This window comes from Danio aesculapii, chromosome 5, assembly GCF_903798145.1.
Source record: "Danio aesculapii chromosome 5, fDanAes4.1, whole genome shotgun sequence".
NCBI lineage: Eukaryota > Metazoa > Chordata > Actinopteri > Cypriniformes > Danionidae > Danio > Danio aesculapii.
The window spans coordinates 40,901,691-40,920,801 of record NC_079439.1 but is presented as its reverse complement, the minus strand read 5'-3'; the positions used below and the strand labels follow the sequence as shown (position 1 = coordinate 40,920,801).

At 37.4% G+C, this 19,111-nt stretch overlaps 1 protein-coding gene across 4 annotated transcripts in view; it reads right to left on the bottom strand.

Moving 5' to 3' along the window:
* Positions 1–19,111, bottom strand: part of rtkna (rhotekin a) — a 164,949-nt gene that overhangs the window by 74,988 nt on the left and 70,850 nt on the right. The window contains exon 1 of one of the 4 annotated variants that reach the window (XM_056458193.1): positions 17,616–18,160. The exons of the other annotated variants lie outside the window; for them this stretch is intronic. Coding sequence (XP_056314168.1) covers positions 17,616–17,639 — 24 coding nt within the window. The 5' untranslated portion in view covers positions 17,640–18,160. Of the gene's footprint in view, positions 1–17,615; positions 18,161–19,111 lie in introns of those variants that run through there. 4 annotated transcript variants of the gene reach the window in all.

Below are 19,111 nucleotides of genomic sequence, written 5' to 3'. Positions count from 1 at the left end.
ATGGTGGAGGACTGCTTTAATGTGTTTTTGAAACCAAGGCGTGTCACTGGATGGTGTGTGAAAAAAGGGGGGCTGGGGGACTTAAGCTTAGCATTTCCTATAGTGTATGTATGCTAGGAGTGTTTGGAATGGCTTGTGGGGAAGGGGATATTGAATATGTAGATGCATTGTCCTTTTCTGGATTAATCTGTTTATCATGATTGATAGTTTCCTCGTCAATCAAAGTTAGATCTGTGATGGTGGGTTGGATGTTGGGATCAAATTAGATGTTACTGTAATTTCACAACATCTGAGAAACTCGAAAAAAAAAAACAAGAATAAACATTGCATCTAGAGTGTGGTCTGTATGCAAGGATAGGTATCCTTCTGAGTGTGGAAATGCGTTGGAGAGTATGTAGGGCGAGATGGGCAGTCTGATGTCTGGGAGGGTGGGAAGCCTTTAATAAGAAGGCCGGTTTGTGAATTAGCAATAGAATCATAGTTTGTGTGAATGCAAGTATGTGATGAATAGACTGATTGTTTGCGGGGGCAAACGGGAATGAAGTGTTATGTGGGGAATGAAATGTTTGGATGTGTTCTGTAGGGAGGAACTATTGAGATATTCTGGGGTTACTTCCTAAAATATATTTATAGGTGTTGATGCAAATCATGTATGTGGGAATGTCATCTTCAAAGGAGGGATGAGGTCAGGTGCGGCTCTGCTTCTGGTACCAGTTTCTAGAAACAAAAGCAAGAAAGGGAATCAGCAATTTCCTTATATAATTAGGAACATGTACAACAGTTATAAATTAATTAATTAATTAATTAATTAATTAATTTATTTATTTATTTTTTTTTTTTTTATGAAGAGTTGTATATGAGTTTAAGCATGATAATGAAAATGATAACGCCTTTTGTTAGTGCAGTGGACAGCGGCTTCATTGTAACGGTAAATGAGAATTTTGGAGGCGGACTATTAATTTCTCCGCGATATGGTCCGTTGGTAGCGCGTCGGCAGTCCTGATAACATCCCTCTAAGCCTACGGCGGGGGCGGCGTCTGTGTATTAAAGATATGTACTGAGGATGAAATTGGATCGTTTATAAATGAGTGGGCAGCAATTCCAGCGCTTAGGAAGGAAAGCATAAGCCGGTCGCACGCCTTAAGCGCTGTTCGGTGACGTGCTGCGTTGCGCCATGCATTTAGAATTCAAAACATATGTTCTATCAGGGTGCGCGTCGGGGGCTGTCCGCAGTGCTTAGTCACAATTCAGGACTCTATTTGTATTCTGCCGCGCCACGGAGCGCTATGTAAATAGTTTAGTTTAAATTACATATGAATTTGCGTGTCTGGTGTGCATTAGCCTTCCCCCTGTCATGTGCGCACCCCGTCGCCGCGCTGAGCGGTGCCTCCGGTGCGCGACGGCCTTCAGACCGAGTTGATATGGCCGAGATCGGATAGAGATATATTCTCATCTAATCCGGGGACTGATGCTGCGAGTTGGAGGTGCGTGACAAAAAGGCGTCCCTGCAGGATAATGCGCGTGTGAGTTTTGATGTCCTAAGATAGACAGTTTGTGCTTAGCGCGATCTTTTCTCTTCAAGAATATGTAAGGGAACTAAATTTCAGTCGATTTATTTAGGTATGCATGTATGCAATTCTGCGAATCCAAATTGATGCTTAGGAATTTTATAGAAGTGCTTGAGCCGGAGGTTCTTCCACGATGGAAATGCCAATATTAGAAAGACTTGTCACTAAGTTTTCTTATATCTTCAGATATATTATATCTTCAGAACTTATATCTCAGAGATACGTGTAAACGTCTAGTAGATGAACTACGTGCGAACGCCGTAGTTATTGGCGAGAATCCCGCAAATTGTTTCTGAAATGTGGTTACTTCTGCGTCCGAATGATAGACAGACTGCGAAGTAGAATTGTGATGCCTGATTAATGTCAGAAATCGGAGATACCAGAGATCAGGGTTTAATGGAATTACTTAAAAGGCGGGGGTGATGTCGACTGCGAAGCTTTGCAGCAGACTAGATTAATTAAATATCACGCCACAAACCAAGAAATCTCTTTAGGGCATCTTCGTTCGGCGTGATGAATAATGCTGAAAAAGGCGGAATTATGAGAAGATGAAAGATCCGTTATTAGACGTTTTTAGAAACGTTCTAATGCCCATTTCAGTAGGCTAATGTGAATGTGCTTGACGAAGCAGCAAGAATGAGGGGATCGAACATGAATTTATTGTCGATCTCTTTTTCTATAATAGCTCTGTGATTTCTGGTTCAGCGTTGGTGGAGGGCTGGGAAGGGAGCGCCAAGATACCGGGCTTGGATCCGTTATACAGACCTGGAATGAGAAATTCAGAAAAATTAGGTCAGGGTGCAAACGTAAATCAGTATAAAGATTAAAAATGTTAACAAGTAATTTGTTTTCTTTAGACTTGGCTGACGGCGTGCCTGTCGCCGCAGTAGTAGCAAGTGTGAGAGGAGGGAAGGCTGGGTTTAGAGTGGTAAGGATTGCTGGAAGAGGAGGGCTGGAGTTTGTACTGGATTGGGGAGCTGCAGGCTAGAAGAGTTGCGTTATTGTCCGGGAGATTCCGAGATTGCTTTAGGGCTTTCTCTGGTGGCCCGGGGTGGCGCAGTGTTTGTGGGCTGTAGTACGTAGTGTTTAGGGAGCGTAGCAGGAGCGTGTGGTTGTAATGTCCTAGGGGGGCGGAGTCAGCGAAGACGTGGATTCGTAAGGTCTTTTCAGGTTTATTGCAGCAGTATGGAATTTGTGGTTCCGGCGTCTAGGAGTTTGGAGGAGTTCTGTGACTGTCGTTTGTTGGATACGAGAGACGTATGATGACGCTGGAGAAGGTACGTGGCGGTTTGAAGTAGAGGATTGAATAAAACATTGTGTTCTGGCTGGAGTAGCTAGGCCTTTGGCCTCTTACTGGAGCCTCAGTCTCGGGCAGACTTCCAGGCTGAGCTGGGTGTTGTTGAGATGGGGCTGATGTTTCAGGGAGCGCGGAGCTTTCTTTCTTGCCCGTTGCTGCGCTGTTGTGATCTCCGCCGCCTCCGTTGTTGTTTTCGTTGTAGTTGACGACGATATGATGATGATCATGATGATGATGATGATGATGATTGAAAATAGTAGGAGGTTGTTTTGTCCGTGAGTAGCTTTCGGAAGAGCTGGAGCGGACTTCTTGTTAGTTTCTTCGGAAAACGAAGATAAAAGAGTAGTTCTAGCTAGGCTACTTATAGTGAGTTGGGGTTAATCTGATTGGCTAACTAGTGAATGTAAATGAGTGGCCAGCTGCGGTCAATCATATCACGTGCTCCTCTCGAAATTAGTTTGAAAACTTCACTAATCATTCTGTAGCTATGTTTCCATACAAAGATGCGAATTAAATTTATGCACAAAACTGTAATATCGCATAAAAGGCATGCAAAATAAAGCAGCGTTTCAATCCAATCAAACATAATCATCACTTCCTGATTAACTGACGGCAAATATCAACAGTAAAAACGGAATTCGCTGCGGTAGGAGAAGCTGCGTGAATCTTTTCCTTATTTAATAAATGACTTGCACCTCAGAAGACAAATGCAGACACACAATGAACGTGTGGTGGCAATTGAAGGCGTGAGACGCGGAGCACAGATACTCTTGACAGACTTTGTCACAATCTTGTGACTGAACAATAATAATATGTAGGTTAGTGTAGGCTGCATCCAGCAGTTTTTTTCAATTTGCAAGATTACATTTAATGAAACTAAACTAAACTTTTACATCTCTGATCAATGTTTTGTGTTTACTAGTGTAATTTTGTGACAAATACCCACTTTGCGTTTTGCATCGACATGCTGTTTAGGCTTTATTCTGCAAGAACAACCGCCTGGATGTACATTATCCCTCGATTAACCATTAACACCCAAACAAAGACCAGCTCCTTCATAAGAAGCATTATAAACAGTTTGAACATCAAACCCGAGCATGACTCATTTAAAATCCCTCTAACGTCATTCCTCTATCGCTCATTCATTAAAATCCTGAATGACGTGCTCTGAATCCTCTTTAGCACATAAAGCATTGTCTCGTCATTCACTAATGATTATGACAGACTAAACTGCTCAGGCCAAGAGATGAAATCTGCAAATTTTGTTGGTTCCTCCTCTAACCTCTAGCTTTTCCTTGAAAGATGATTGCAAAGAGGAGTGTATGCATAAGCAATTATCAGGGATAGAAAAAAAGAGAGGCCATCAGTCAACAAGCCACAGCTGAATATAAATTCAAGCGCAGCATCATTTTATCATTCTGAGGGCTAGTGCACAGGAATACAAAGCTTTTTTTTTGCCTCTTTCAGTATTGCTTGCCTCCCTCCCATCTGTTCCCGGTCTGTGTTCTTCCTGTAAGTGTTTTCACTGCTAGTAAATAACAATTCACACAATCAATAAAGATTCTGCTTGCAGGGACTTCCTTCTAGTTCTACTGCATTTCTGTTGCACGTTGCATGAGTAAACACACAATGTATAATCCACATATTTTAATTTTCCTTTTGTTTATTGGACCAGCTAAAATGCCAGATGTCACAGATTCAATGGTGCTGGTAAAGTATCCATATAGATACTTTGTTTTTTTTTTGTTTTTCAATATGAAAGCACTATTTTTTTTCCTCTCAGCCAAAAGGTAAAATACTTTTTGGGTTATTAAAGCCTGAAGCTTTCATTTGATCTCAATAACACAGCCCTGGAATTACTTGCGTTACATATAAAGCAGATAACTTCTCAAATTTTCTTCACAAATAAAACTTTTCTTTTTTTTAAGCTACTGTTATTACTGGAGTTTTACTGGTCCAAACCTTACCCCTAAAGATATCCATCATTGGGTTAAGTACAAATTGTACTAAAACGTATGAACGAGAGCATAAAAAGTAATACGAATTAGCCACCAAATAGAAAATGAATTGAAATTATGAATTGCCATGAGATCGTGTATAATTGGTATAATTCCATTTAGTTCTGCAGCATTTACTACACAGAGCTGTAATTCACTGACAACCTATGCAAAATCACATTCAAAATAGAAATCTATGTAATTGGATGATGATAAAATTCAGATTCTGTCATAATGTCAACAGTTTACGTAGTGAACTACAACTCTGTAGTAAATGATGCTGAAGTAAATGGAGTTATACCAGTGCAATCTCAAGGCATTTTGTAACTTTTTGATTTAATGGCTAAATCATATTAATGGCATGTCTTTGACTATTCAACAATGCTTTGGGAGATTTCCTGGGTTTCTTCCTCACGAGTTTTCCGCATGAGAACACCCTCTGGCTTTCAGATGAAGATGTATTGCTAATCACAAAGCTGTGCTTCCCTGAAAAGATGTGCATAAAAACTGCAGCTTTGCTTAATCAAGATTGTGATTTCATGTCGTCCAGCCTTAATTTATATATAACTGTTTGCAATGAGTGCACAATTAGCAACAGCAATATATATATATATATATATATATATATATATATATATATATATATATATATATATATATATATATATATATATATATATATATATATATATATATATATATATATTGCTGTTGCTAATTGTGTAAATACATATATACAACAAGTTTTGTTAACGCAATCTGCAAATTACATGAATGGAGGCGACAAATTCTTGCACATGCAAATAAATAAACAGACACATAATCATTTATCTACATTCTCACGCTCAGCGAGAGCAGCTCACAGCAGGACCATAAAACACTAAAGTAGAAAACAATGGAAAAAGAGAAAAGAAAAATCCAACCCAGGTTCATTCTGAAAATATACCTCTATATACATTTCTGGAGAGCGCCAAATATGCCACGGAGCTAGGAATCTACCAGAGGCCACTGTGTACACTTTTCGAGAGCTCAAATTTCTCTCACGAGTGCCAGTTGCACCAGCTGTTCTCCTGAAAAACCATCAGAGGCCGCTGTCACCTGACTGTTTAACTGACTAACTGTTTGACTGACTGACTGACTGATTGACTGACCCACACTCCTCCTTACCTAAACCCAACCAACAGTGTGTTCAAAAGCACCATGACCTGCCCACCTCCTTCCCTAAACCCAACCAACAGTTTTAAAAAGCAATCCAGAAAAAGAAAAGCCCTCGCCTGATTTTTACCATGTTTTTAGATTTCACCACAACCTCACCCTGTTTTTTACTTGTTTATTTTTATTTTTTTGGCTTCTGTTTTTGTCTTACCCACTTTCTGGAACTGTTCTTTGCCCCATCGTCATGGTCAACTCTTCTCTGCATCTCAAGTCCTCTGATGTACATAGCGAGCTACTGGACAAACTGGTAGCAACAGGAAAGCTGTCCATACGGAGGTAAGCGGTGAGCTGATATGCGCAAAAAGGAACGGCATCATACTGCCCTGTAGCGTTCAAAATGTGAAATGCAGCCATAAATCATAATCTGCAGAAATGTATATGGGGCTATGTTTTCAGAATGAGCCTATGTTGAAACAATTTGGAACAAAGCAGAGAAAACAGGGAAAATCTAAACGAACAACAAATATTGAAAAAGAAAATGATGGAAACAAAAAATGTAAGTCCCTTAAAGGGATTTTGAATTTGTCAAGTTGGAAAAAACTGGTTAAGTGTGACTAAAGGGCAAAAACGAAGGAGTAGAGATATTTTAAGACATACAGTAAAGGGCATCTGCACCAGTTCTGTCTTTTAAGATGTGCTCTAGTAACACACATATAGTTTTGGTAGGTCAAACATATCCAGGCAAACACAGGAAGCAGCATTATAAATAGAGCAGTGATGTTAGTCTCAGTGCGATCTATGCGATTTGCAGGATATCCAGAAAACCAAACTTATTCAGTGCGAAAAAAGGAAAAGAAACACAACTGGGAGAAATTCACGCAAGGATAATTGCACTTTAGTAAAAACAACTGTAATTTACAGGGTACATACTCATACATACAAGTTAATATACTTAAAGTAGTATAATACTTGAAGTAGTATACTTAAACATTTATAATAAAGGTTAGGGTTGCATTGTCTGCATTGTTTTAAAACCTGATTCCCTAAAGGAATTATGCAAATTAAACAGCAGCACAAAAAATGCCTTGTTTCTGCTAACTACAGTTTGCATGGGGCAAATCTTGGATCTACATTGTGCCAGCTAGTTTCTGAGTACTATAAATCAACCACTACTGTACAAGTCAGATAACAAAAATATTTTAATAAAATTCCATTTTAGAACAGCACTGACAAAAACAAGGCTCTTTTTTTGTGAATGAGATTGCTAAAGTGCGCTTTGAGTGCTGATATCAGATTGCAAGGGTTTTGTTAAGTGCTTCAAGTAAAAACAGATCAACCTCAAGTGTCTATGATATACTGGTCTTTAAATATGACTTCAATTCACCCTCAAGGGTATATTCAGTGTTTATAAGACTATTATTGGCCAGTTTTCCTATCTAGCACACAAAACCATTTAAAAAAACCACCCTATGTTCCTCTGATGAAATTTAAATAAAGCATTTCAGTCTTTGCTCTAGTTAATGGCCAATTTTAGGCAGTAACCAAAACAAACACTCCTTCGTTTCTGCAACATTTGTAACAACGTACTCACTGTACTCTACTTTATGTTGATTTTATGTTAGTAAGCACCACTGTTGCAACAATATAATGCAAACTGTGGCCAGCTTTAGAGCATTAAACTACATGTTCTTTTAGAAATGGAAGTGAATGAATTAATTTTAAACTGTAAAAAATCTAAATTTATTAAAAAATTAATGTTTGTCTGTACTCTAGTGGCATAATTCTACATTAAAATTTAAATTTCATGGCAAACTATTACTGTTTTTCTTTGCAAAAGTGGGCTATTGAACTACAATGCCAAACATATTTTGTAGAAGCTCATAAAACAGGCTGCTTGTGTGGGACTTGAGATTTTGTGAGTGTGGACACCCATATGCATCATGAAACCCCCTCTAGATAAAACACACAGAGGCACTGACACACACAAACAGCAGTGCACACATTAATAACCCACAGAGAGCGAGAGAGAGAGAGAGAGAGAGAGAGAGAGAGAGAGAGAGAGAGAGAGAGAGAGAGAGAGAGAGAGAGAGAGAGAGAGAGAGAGAGAGAGAGAGAGAGAGAGAGAGAGCCCACACACTGCCCTCTCTCCCACTCCTGCAGCCGAATCATGCCTTCTACCTTGAGTATAGAAAACACAGCTTTCACACATGAATATTTGATAACTTGTATATAAATACACCTCACACAAGCACTCTCCACAAACATAATAAATCTCTGGCCTTCCTGAGAATGTGCCTCCCTTTATACATTGCATATATACATATACACACATATAAATAGCAGATATATTTAAATACGGTTTACCTCTGTACTGCGCGCAACAACAAACAAGAATTCTTACTAAACAATACATTTGAACAGATTCTTAAAACTTATTTATGCCCAAATAGGGCTGGACAATAATTCGGTATCAATATATATCGCGATAGATTTTTTTTCAATAACGGTGGTATGATTTTTAAACCCAGTTCCAGTATTTTGATATAAATTTGCATATATATGTTTTATTATATATATATAAGATCTTATACATTGTATCATTTGTCACTGAATGACGGTCAGTGCTCAGCCGTCAGAAAAGGCGTGATGTCACTTGCGTGATGACGTACACCACAGACACGCAGCCAGAGCTCAGCAGTTGGTTAAGGTCTGTCGCAGAAAGCTTAAGCTACAAAATGAGTGCCCTGAAAAGAGATGTGAATGAGGATTAAGGAGTTCAGTGTGCAGGGGGGAGGAGCTGAACACGCAGCGTCAACAGGCGCCTGGACTCTGAGGTCTGTGGGATTGGGGCAGAGCAATCACAGAATCTGGTTGCACAACTAGCACAGTAGGTGGCGATATGCACAAAGAATGCAATTCGCCAAAAAACTAAGAAGAAGAAGAAGAGATGTGAATGAACAAGCTTTCACAAGTAAGAATGCAGACGAAATAGTTGATGAGAGTGGAAAGACTAATGCAGGGGTGTGGAAGTGGTTCGGCTTTTTAAGTTTCGATAAACTTATAGTTTCGGGTCTCTGCAAAATGTGCGGGAGAGTGGTGCCGACTAGCAGTGGGAACACATCAAATCTGTTCAGTCAAAAAGCAGCCGCTATAGTTATGAAGTGACGTGCGTCTGTTCAATACAGCATGAGGCGCAGAGCGTGAAGCAGGTCGCACACTAGAAGCGCCACTCGGCGAAGCACTGCGTAAGCGCCACTTATTTCAGAATTCTAAAAATTGGTTTCTATCAGGGTACACACACCAGCGCCGCAAGTTGGCAGCTGTCCATGACTCAGGACACTGTTCATATTTCTGCCACGCCACAGAGTGCTATCTGATTAGTTTCATTTTAAATATCATGTGAATGTGCGTGTCTGGTGTGCGATACTTTCAACTGTCATGTGCACGCCGTGTTGCGGCGCTGAGCGGTGCATACTGTGTGTGATGCCCTTGAGTCACCATAAGCAAGTGGTGCGGCAGCCGAAAACATTTGCATGTGTTTGTAGAAAAGGCCTTTTGTACTATGCATTGATATCGTCAATAGGGATACAACGATATTAGGCAATTTCACTATTAACTGCGCTTTAATTTGTCACAGTTAATTAATCGTAAAGGCTTCTAAGCCGCATTTCTTTTGCACGGAACAAAGCGAAACTGCTACAATTTAACAAAGTTATGCCAAGTTGCCATTGTGCGCTAGTTTAAAGTTCCAAGTATGTACACCAAGGCTAATACGAATGCAAACCGGATTAACTATAGCAGCGGCCGTTCCCATATCACATGTTTTCCACTTGCAAGTTTGTTTTTTCTAATGTAAGAATATAAGACAATATGCAAGCACAAGCGGAGCAACACGCTTGCATCTTTCCAGGCGCACACAGTAGAAAACATCTCACGTGAGAGTTGTGCGTGCCTTTAAGTGTAAACAAAAGATATTTTAGACAAATTATTATTAAAATGATTATGTATGAATGAACGCAGATGATAACAACAGTTAATCTGAATAGCTACTTACCTAATATAAAGCTTGAATTTACATTGGATGTGATAACCTTGAAACCATGATTATTCTTCAGACTATAATCATACAACCAAAATCTATAACTGTTGCATCCCTAATTGTTATGCAGTTCAAAAAATAACATATGAATGTGCCTGAAAAAGCCTACTTCAGCAATGCACTGCTTTTGTTGAGCTCTGAAATACAACATTTGAATGTTTGTAAAAAAAAAAAAAAGCCACATTGTACTGATATTATGTAGTTTTAAAATACAATTTATTAACATTTCAATGTAGAAAAAGAAAACGTGGATGTATTAAGGAAAAATACAGCATATGGGCTCTTATATGCAGTTGTGTTATCACTCATATAGTAAGTCATATCTCTCCGGCCCTTCGTTTGAGATGCTTTTCATGAACCGGCCCCCATGACAAACTAATTGAAGCCCTGCGATAGAACATAGTGAGAGTCAGAAGATCAGGCATCATAAAAGTTTAAGCCAACCTATCGCCTCACCATCACCACCATCCACCTCCCCGACACCAGCGGTGTCATAAGAGAAGACAATGAAACAAACACAGATGGCTATAAGGCGCCATGTAGGATTTAAATCAAACTTCACTTGTCAACACGTGCATATACACCTATAAATTACTCGCATATAAACCTATACTATGTTCAAAACATGTATAAAACTTTCATACATAACTCGCATATACATATACACACGCACATGCAAACATATAAACTCGATCCTTGCATATAGTCCCACATTAACACACGCACATACATATAAACTCGATCTCTGCATATAATTGATCCTCCCATAAACACCCAAATGAACACACACACAAACTCGCTGCATGCTGGGATAGCACTCGAGCAAACTTACAAAATAAAACTCACAAACATATTTATCAGGAATCTGGTTATTGCAAAGCTGATGAATTAGAAAGAATGTGATTAATGGAGGTATTAAATCTGTTGAATAACGAAAATGTGTTAAATAGACTATATAAAATATATAAGAACTATTTTATGTTAAACCTTTTAATTTAATTAAGTAATTACATACACAAATATAAATAGACAGATAGAACCCTTAATGGACGTTCAAGATGAAAACAACCAGAACTATGAAAATACTCATCTGTTTGTACAGGCTAAATACAAATAAAAAGTGAACATAATTTTTTTGTACTTTTTTTTATTTAAAAAAGTTATAAGAGCCTGGAGGTATTAAAGACTTTGCAAATTCAGTTTGCAGACATTTGTAGGTACAGACATCTGTTGTGTGCGTTCTTGGCAGTTTTTTCCTGTCTTTTTAATATTGTCCATATTGATATCGGAATTATATCATATCGACCGAAATTAAGAAATATATTGTGATATACATTTTTGCCATATCGTCCAGCCCTATGCCCAAAATCCTCACCTACTTATAAATATGTTTTTGTTTTGTTTTTGAGTAAGATGGAAAAAAATTATGACTTATAAGTAATTAAAGGTATAAGTAAACAGTTGCATATACATAAAATATTACTGACAATTTTTTTTGTTTGTTTTGGTAAAAAAATATTTTTTTTAATTACATTTTACCCTATTAGATTAACTACTAATGAAACATTTTTTAAAACTTTTCTTTTCCTAAAAAATTATGTGTTATCTTATTGAAAGCACTTACTTAAAACAGAGCATATATATATAAAATAAAATAAAAAAAAAATGTAAAAAATTTAAAATATATATATATATATTTTTTCATTTTATTTTATATATATATATGTATATATATATATATATATATATATATTTTTTTTTTTTTACATATATATATATATATATATATATATATATATATATATATATATATATATATATATATATATATATATATATATGTGTAAAAAAAAAAAAATATATATATATATATATATATATATATATATATATATATATATATATATATATATATATATATGTAAAAAAAAAAAAAAAAAATATATATATATATATATATATATATATATATATATATATATATATATATATATGGGGTCCGGGTGGTTTGAAGGTCTAGAATTTGTCCCAAACATTTGAGCCAATACCATGCAATAATAAATTGTGAAAATAACCAATTAAAGAAGGATTTAAGAACAAGTGAAATCCTCTGTTGGCTGTCGCATCAGAGTGACTTCGGCTAATCAGTTTTGGCCAATGCAAACATTTATTTTTTACCAATCCAATATCCAGCTGTGTAAGAAAACATAAAACATACATGTTTTAATGCTGTATTATGAAAATGGCCAAATTCTGGCTGAGGTAAGTGATTGAGGCGCTGGCCAGTTTGTTCTTTGCCTAATAAATGACAATAGGCTACAGTTTTTAATTTTAAACTTTAACAGATTCCTAAATTTTAAAAATACAGATATATTCTAATGATGTATGATGTAATACATTTGTACTTTATTTTTAATCTTTACGAAATGTTTTTGGTACATCAAAAAGTGTAATAATGATGACAATTAATTGAGCCAAAAATTGTGTTAAAAATGTCTCTATAAACGCAACATTTAAACCTCATAAATAAATATGAAATGAGGTGAATAACTGCAAAAAAAGTCCAGTTTATCTGAAAAAAGAAACACCCCTTGCCCCAGGCTGTCTATGGGCCTGATATATGTACACACACATAGTAGCAAAACACAGTGTCTAGCTTAGGAAAATATTTAAAACAGAAAACATTTAAATGAATTTTTACAGTTTATTCACACAACAATGGCATTCTAGGTACCAAAAAAAAGGAAAATGTTGATAAATTGTTTCAAAATTTATATTAAAAAAAAAAAACGATATCATTAACTAAACTATAAAAGCATGCAATTTTGTGAAAAGAGTGATATCATGCACATGCGTTTTACATTCTTAGCCTATAGGCATCTGTGAAACAACCAAAAACAACAATGGCAGACTTTGACCATGTGTATGTGTGTAGTCACATTGTTTCTTTAAAAAGTGACATCAGCAACTACTGGCTTGGGATGCAAAATGCATTGTTTTTAGTCACTTTAGCAGATTCATGTGAAAGGGGATGGTTTTGACAGCGTCATCATCTGTGCGTGAAAACATTCAAAAAACGCAAAGGAAAAAAGCATAATAAAAAGGCCATACACTATTGCAGTAAAACTCTGATTCCACCACACACACACACACACACACACACACACACACACACACACGCACACACACACACACACACACATACACACACACAAGCATGTACTCATGAATACACACTTCCATATGGACAATGTAGGTGTGAGTGAAACTGAGAATTCAGCAGTGTGAAGAACGCACTGCCATTTCAACCTCTCAACCAGACTGGCAGCCACATAAAACAGAGCGACAGGCCTGTTTCACTCACCCATACAGCCTCTAATGGTGAAATTTCTCTGCGTCTCTCCTCCAAACCACATCTTGCCTTTCTCTGGTTCATTCAAACTAAAAATATACACAGTCTTGCTTGCCAGTGAAGGCTTAGCTGCTGTGCAACTCTGCAAAGATTTCAGACAGAAGACAAATCTAGACAGAATAATGGTCTAAGAGGCAATTATTTCAAAATAAATGCTCAAACGATGACAATCATGGGTTTTGTGTAATCATTTAGCATGTGAAGATACATAATAAAGGGAAATCCACAAATACTGTCTGGATCTGTGATTCCTCAAGCTGTTCTCACCAAGCAATTTTATGTCTAATAGACATCTAATAGACAAATGTAGACATTTTGGCTAAAACAAGGCAAAAGATAGGCTGTCAGTGAAAATCTAATAAGAATAGCATAAAACTATACCAGTCATTAAATAGATTGGAATGGATGACTACATGTGTGAACCCAGTAAGCATTTTTGTTTTAAAAATATGTGTAATAGATGTCTAATAGACGTCTAAACATGGTCGTCTTGGCTAAAACAAGGATAAATTTGGAATTGGCCAAAACTAGACTAGTCATCAAATAAACAGAAAAAAAAGACTACACATATAAAGTCTGTCTAATCTGTCTATTTGATGACTAGTCTAGTTTTAGGCTATTCTTAGATGTCCATTAGATTTTCACTGACAGCCCAAGTTTAGCCTTGCTTTTAGCCAAGCTGTCTAAGTTTAGATGTCTATTAGACGTCTATTTAACACAGAAATGTTTGCTGGGAAGTGTGTCTATTCTGTCTATTTGATGACTAGTCTAGTTTTGGTCTGCTTTTAGATGTTTATTAGATTTTCACAGACAGTGCTTATTTAGACTTGTTTTAGCAAAGAAGTTTGTTTTTAACATATACAGGTATTAGATGTCTATTAAACATAAAACTGTTTGTAGATACCCACCCAGTGAGCATTATTTGTGTTTAACCTCCTAGGGCTTGAGTGTCCACATACGTGGACAGCCCATTTAGCTCTTAAGTGGCTATTTAAAATACTTTGAATGTTTTATATTTTGTTACAGACAAACAGTGTCATCCTGCAACTGTTTTGCAATGTACCAAACACTATTTTTAACTGTCCAAAATGGGAAAAAAATGTTTTTACTCTCTGATAGTCAAAGCATTTAAAAAAAATCTATGGTAAATATGCATTAAAAAATTCAGGAAAAGTGTTTTATGTAAATTCGGACCACGAGTCCACATATATGGACATCATTTTCCCCTAAAAGTACATCATATCTAGGTTCTAATAAGCCCAAATAGGAAAGAGAAATAAAAAATGCATGTAAAAAAACACCTTGGGCCTTTCGAGGTTAAAATGAGTCAAATAGATGTCTAATAGATGTATAAACATAGATGGCTTAGCTAAAATAAGTTTGGTTGGTCAGTGAAAATCTGATAGTCGTCTAAAAATAACCCAAAACTAAACTAGGTATCAAAAACGCAGAATTGACAGATTACACATTTGAAGTCTGACTGATCTGTGTATTCGGTGACTAGTCTAGTTTTAAGCTACAGTTAGATGTTCATTAGATTTTCACTAACAGACCAAATGTAGCCTTGTTTTAGCCATCTACATTTACACATCTATTATACAAACCATTGTTTTATTCATTCATTCCTGCCAATTTGATGACTAGTCTAATTTAGGACTACTGTTAGACATCTATTAGATTTTCACTGACACCCCAAATTTAGCCTTGTTTTAGCCCAAGCTGTCTATGTTTAGCCGTTTACATTAGACTTCCTTTAAACACATAAAGGCTTACAGGGCTCATCTGTTGTAGCCGCATCTCTAAAAGAAAATCGTGAAGGAAGGAACTGCATCTCTCCAGTAAATATTGATTCGCTAAATGCAGCAAGACTAGACAATAATAATTCAACAGCAGCAGCACACAGAGGGCCTGAACTGAATTCTGCACATCATGACAAGGTGACAAACATTCCTACATTGATCTTCATTGATTAAATTCCTGAGAGAAAACACCACAGCGAAAGTCACAACCAAAATGACTCGCAACAGTCCAGGAAATCTTCAAAGGGAAAAGAGCAAGCTGTCTCTTCGTCTAATCGTCTCTTCAAACCTGACCTTCTCTACCTCAGACCGCCAGTGGTTTAACGTGGACCTGACAGTGAACCCTCAAACACACTGACTCAATGAAAACAGAAGAAAGTGAAAACAGAAAGGGCAGACCATCTGTATGGATTGGTGAGGGAGTCATGTATGAGAAAGAACTTCTAATGCAGTGTTGCAGAGATCATCGGGTCACACGCAAGTTAAAAGCAGTTATCCTGTGAAGATTTTGATGAATTCAATAGAAGCAATATGATGAGGGGGAAACAACTGAATGTCAGCGATGGGAAGTCTGTACGTTTCAAAGAAAAGGTGATTCATTTGTTTCAGCGTGACACATCACGTGATCTTTTTCTTCTTCAATAAAGGCCATTTAGAACATTTTTTTCTTTCACATTAAGGTAAAAACATTCTGCTGTTCGACTATCTAACTTCCTTTCCTTTAATCAGTCACATGTCTGATGATTTAATAAAAAAGATTTGTGATTGAATTCTATCATGTTTAGAAATTGGACATCAATAATCTCCCAAGCTGTTTAGGTGAACAGGCCTCATAGATATGTGTACGTCAACACAAGACTCACAGAGGTTTAAGAGCTAATGCTCTCTCAGCCGTAAACTGTGTAAGAAGACTTAAAGGGTCTCAACCAGAACCTACATTTAACCTCTCTGATTCCATTACAAACTATCCAAGAAAAAAGAGAGATCATTTTGCTAAACTTTTTTTTTTCTGGGAAAAAAATCCTCCCATTACAGATTTGTTACTACAGTACAGCATAAGCATTGTTTCAGGAATAATGAATTCCTAGTCTATCCTGTGCAATCGTTGATACAGTTCAATATTATCTGTATGTGTGTGTTTTATTTTCATTATTCTCTTTTGGTAAATCACATTTACCAGATTGTCACTAACTTAAAACACTTTTTTTTTTTTTTTACAAAAAGTGTGTAAATATCTTCAAGTACTCCTTTTACTGATAGTTTTGCTTTGGAAGTATTCTGTATGATTAAATATGAAGGAATGAATAAAAGTGGATAATGTGCACTCATAAAAATACTAAAAACATTACTAGTTAGTTATTACAAGACTTTGAAATTCCCATGACTACTATATTCAATGTCAATGAAGATAGCACACTCAGAAATAAAGGTATGCGAGCTGTCACTGCGGTGGTACCTTTCCAGAAGGTACATGTTTGTTCTTAAAGGGTACATATTGGTACCTCAAATGCATTTATTAGTACCTAAAATTAAGAGGAACACTTTTGTACTACTAATATGTACCTTTGAGGAATTAATATAGACCTTTTAGGTACAAATGTGTACCTTTTGAAAAGGTACCACGCCAGTGACAGCTGGCGTACCTTTATTTCTGAGAGTGCATACGGCCCGATAAAATCACCGAATTTCTCAAAGACACCGTTTAAGAGCCACCAATAAAGATCATATAGGGCTGGTATAATGCAAACTGGTTGCAGGTTAACATGTATGGTGAAACAGGAATTGCTGAGTGATATAATCCGTACTTTCTTTTAGAAAACAAAGTAGTTTGTTGTCCACCTTGATTTTCAAATCGTTGCAACCTCTTTACATTCACAAACAGCTACACTACAAACCATGAAATGCTATAGTTTTAAAAGCATATATGAGTTCACCAGCCTTTTAAAAAGGAAAAGTTCTCAAAAACAATAACATGCCACAAGAAAGGAAAGCAATGCATCGCAATGAGACGAGCCTCCTTCAGCGCATCTCCTCCTGTACTGCAGGTATGGAGCGCGCGTGGCCATCGGATTGACCTTCCTGCTGCACGCGCACCTGCACACACGCGCAGCGCTATACCTGAGCTAATAACATCCATTATACAAATGCGATAACGGCAAACTACAGGCATGTTTTTGACAACAACCACATTTACAAGACACACGAGACACGGTGCAAGCAAAATATGTTACCATGATCGATCTGAGAGATCAAATCTCTAAGTACGCAGCGCAAAAAGCATCACTTACTCGCTGGTTCTTCGTGTTATTCATGTTTGAAGAGTCGCTCGAACTCCGAAATGACCGCGCGGTCTTACGCAATCCTGCCCATTCACTGCAACTCTGAAGTGATCAGATGTCCGTTCCCGCATTAAACAATACGTCACTCTTGCACAACGAATGCTTGCCCGGGACTGTCGGTGTTTGACACGGTCATCTGGTCGAGCTCATCTCTCAGCTGTCATCTCTCTCTCTCTCTTGCTCTCTCTCTCTTTCTCACCGGTCCAGAGGGTCACACGAGCTGCGTTGAGGGAGAGCCAACCGGCAGGGCTGAAGAGGGGCGGCGGGCGGTGCTGCTCACTTCTGTGGGTTTAGCTACTATGTCCGGTGCAGGTATAACGACAATCATCAGCGTATACTATATATGAAGTAAGTATATATATATACAAACGGCATAGCGCAAATTAAAACAAAGCTGTCAGTCCGTAGTCTCAATCTCCATGCTCGTCATAACCGTCTCCCGTCCTCGTCCGCTTCACGTCCACGGTGAGTTACATCACCTCTCCAGCAATAGCAGCGAGTGCTCGGAATAGCAGCCTCGGCGGAGCAGCTGGAGAATATGGTTTGGATCAGCACGTGGGTTAAACCAATTAAATCTTTATGGAGCGGCGACAGTCTGAAGAGACAAAGTTGCCAAAGAGCTTCATGATTAAAATATGCACGTGCAGAATCATACTTTGATTAGTCGACTCACTGCTAAGTTACTCAGGGGGGTTTGAACTTTTTAGGTGTCATCCTGATTATAAAACGTTTAGTTTCTTTCTGATTATTGTTAATTGTATCAGCAGGGGGGAAATCTGTTTGAATAATATGAAGGTCAACACTTTCATGTAGTTCTGAGTGGCGGATTTATAGAAATTATTGCCATAAAACACAAACTAAAGTAGCTCGCTAAATGTGATAATAGCAGCCATTATTGATTACTGTTACTTTGTATATTCATAAATACATTTACTTGATTACAACTTTATTAATTGTGTATTAGGGCAACACAATGGCTTAGTGGTTAGCACTGTTGCCTCACAGCAAGAAGGTCGCTGGTTTTAGTCCCAGTTGGGTCAGTTGGCATTTTTGTGTGGAGTTTGCAGGTTCTCCCCATGATGGCATACTCTGGTTTCCCTCACAGTCCAAAGACATGCGATATAGGTGAATTGTATAAACTAAATTGTCCGTAGTGTATGTGTGTGAATGTCAATGTGTTTGGTTGTTTACCAGTACTGGGTAGCAGCTGGAAGGGCATCTGCTGTGTAAAACATTTAATAAATAATTTGTCGATTCATTCTGCTGTGGCGACCCCTGATAAATAAAGGGACTAAGCCAAAGGAAAACGAACGAATTAATAATTGTGAATTAGTGATATAAACACTTCACCATTGTATTACCAGTAGGCTACTGCTTTATGAAGTAAAGTGAACTCACCATATCGTCAAGTATGGTTCGCAAAAACAATAACATGCCGCAATAAC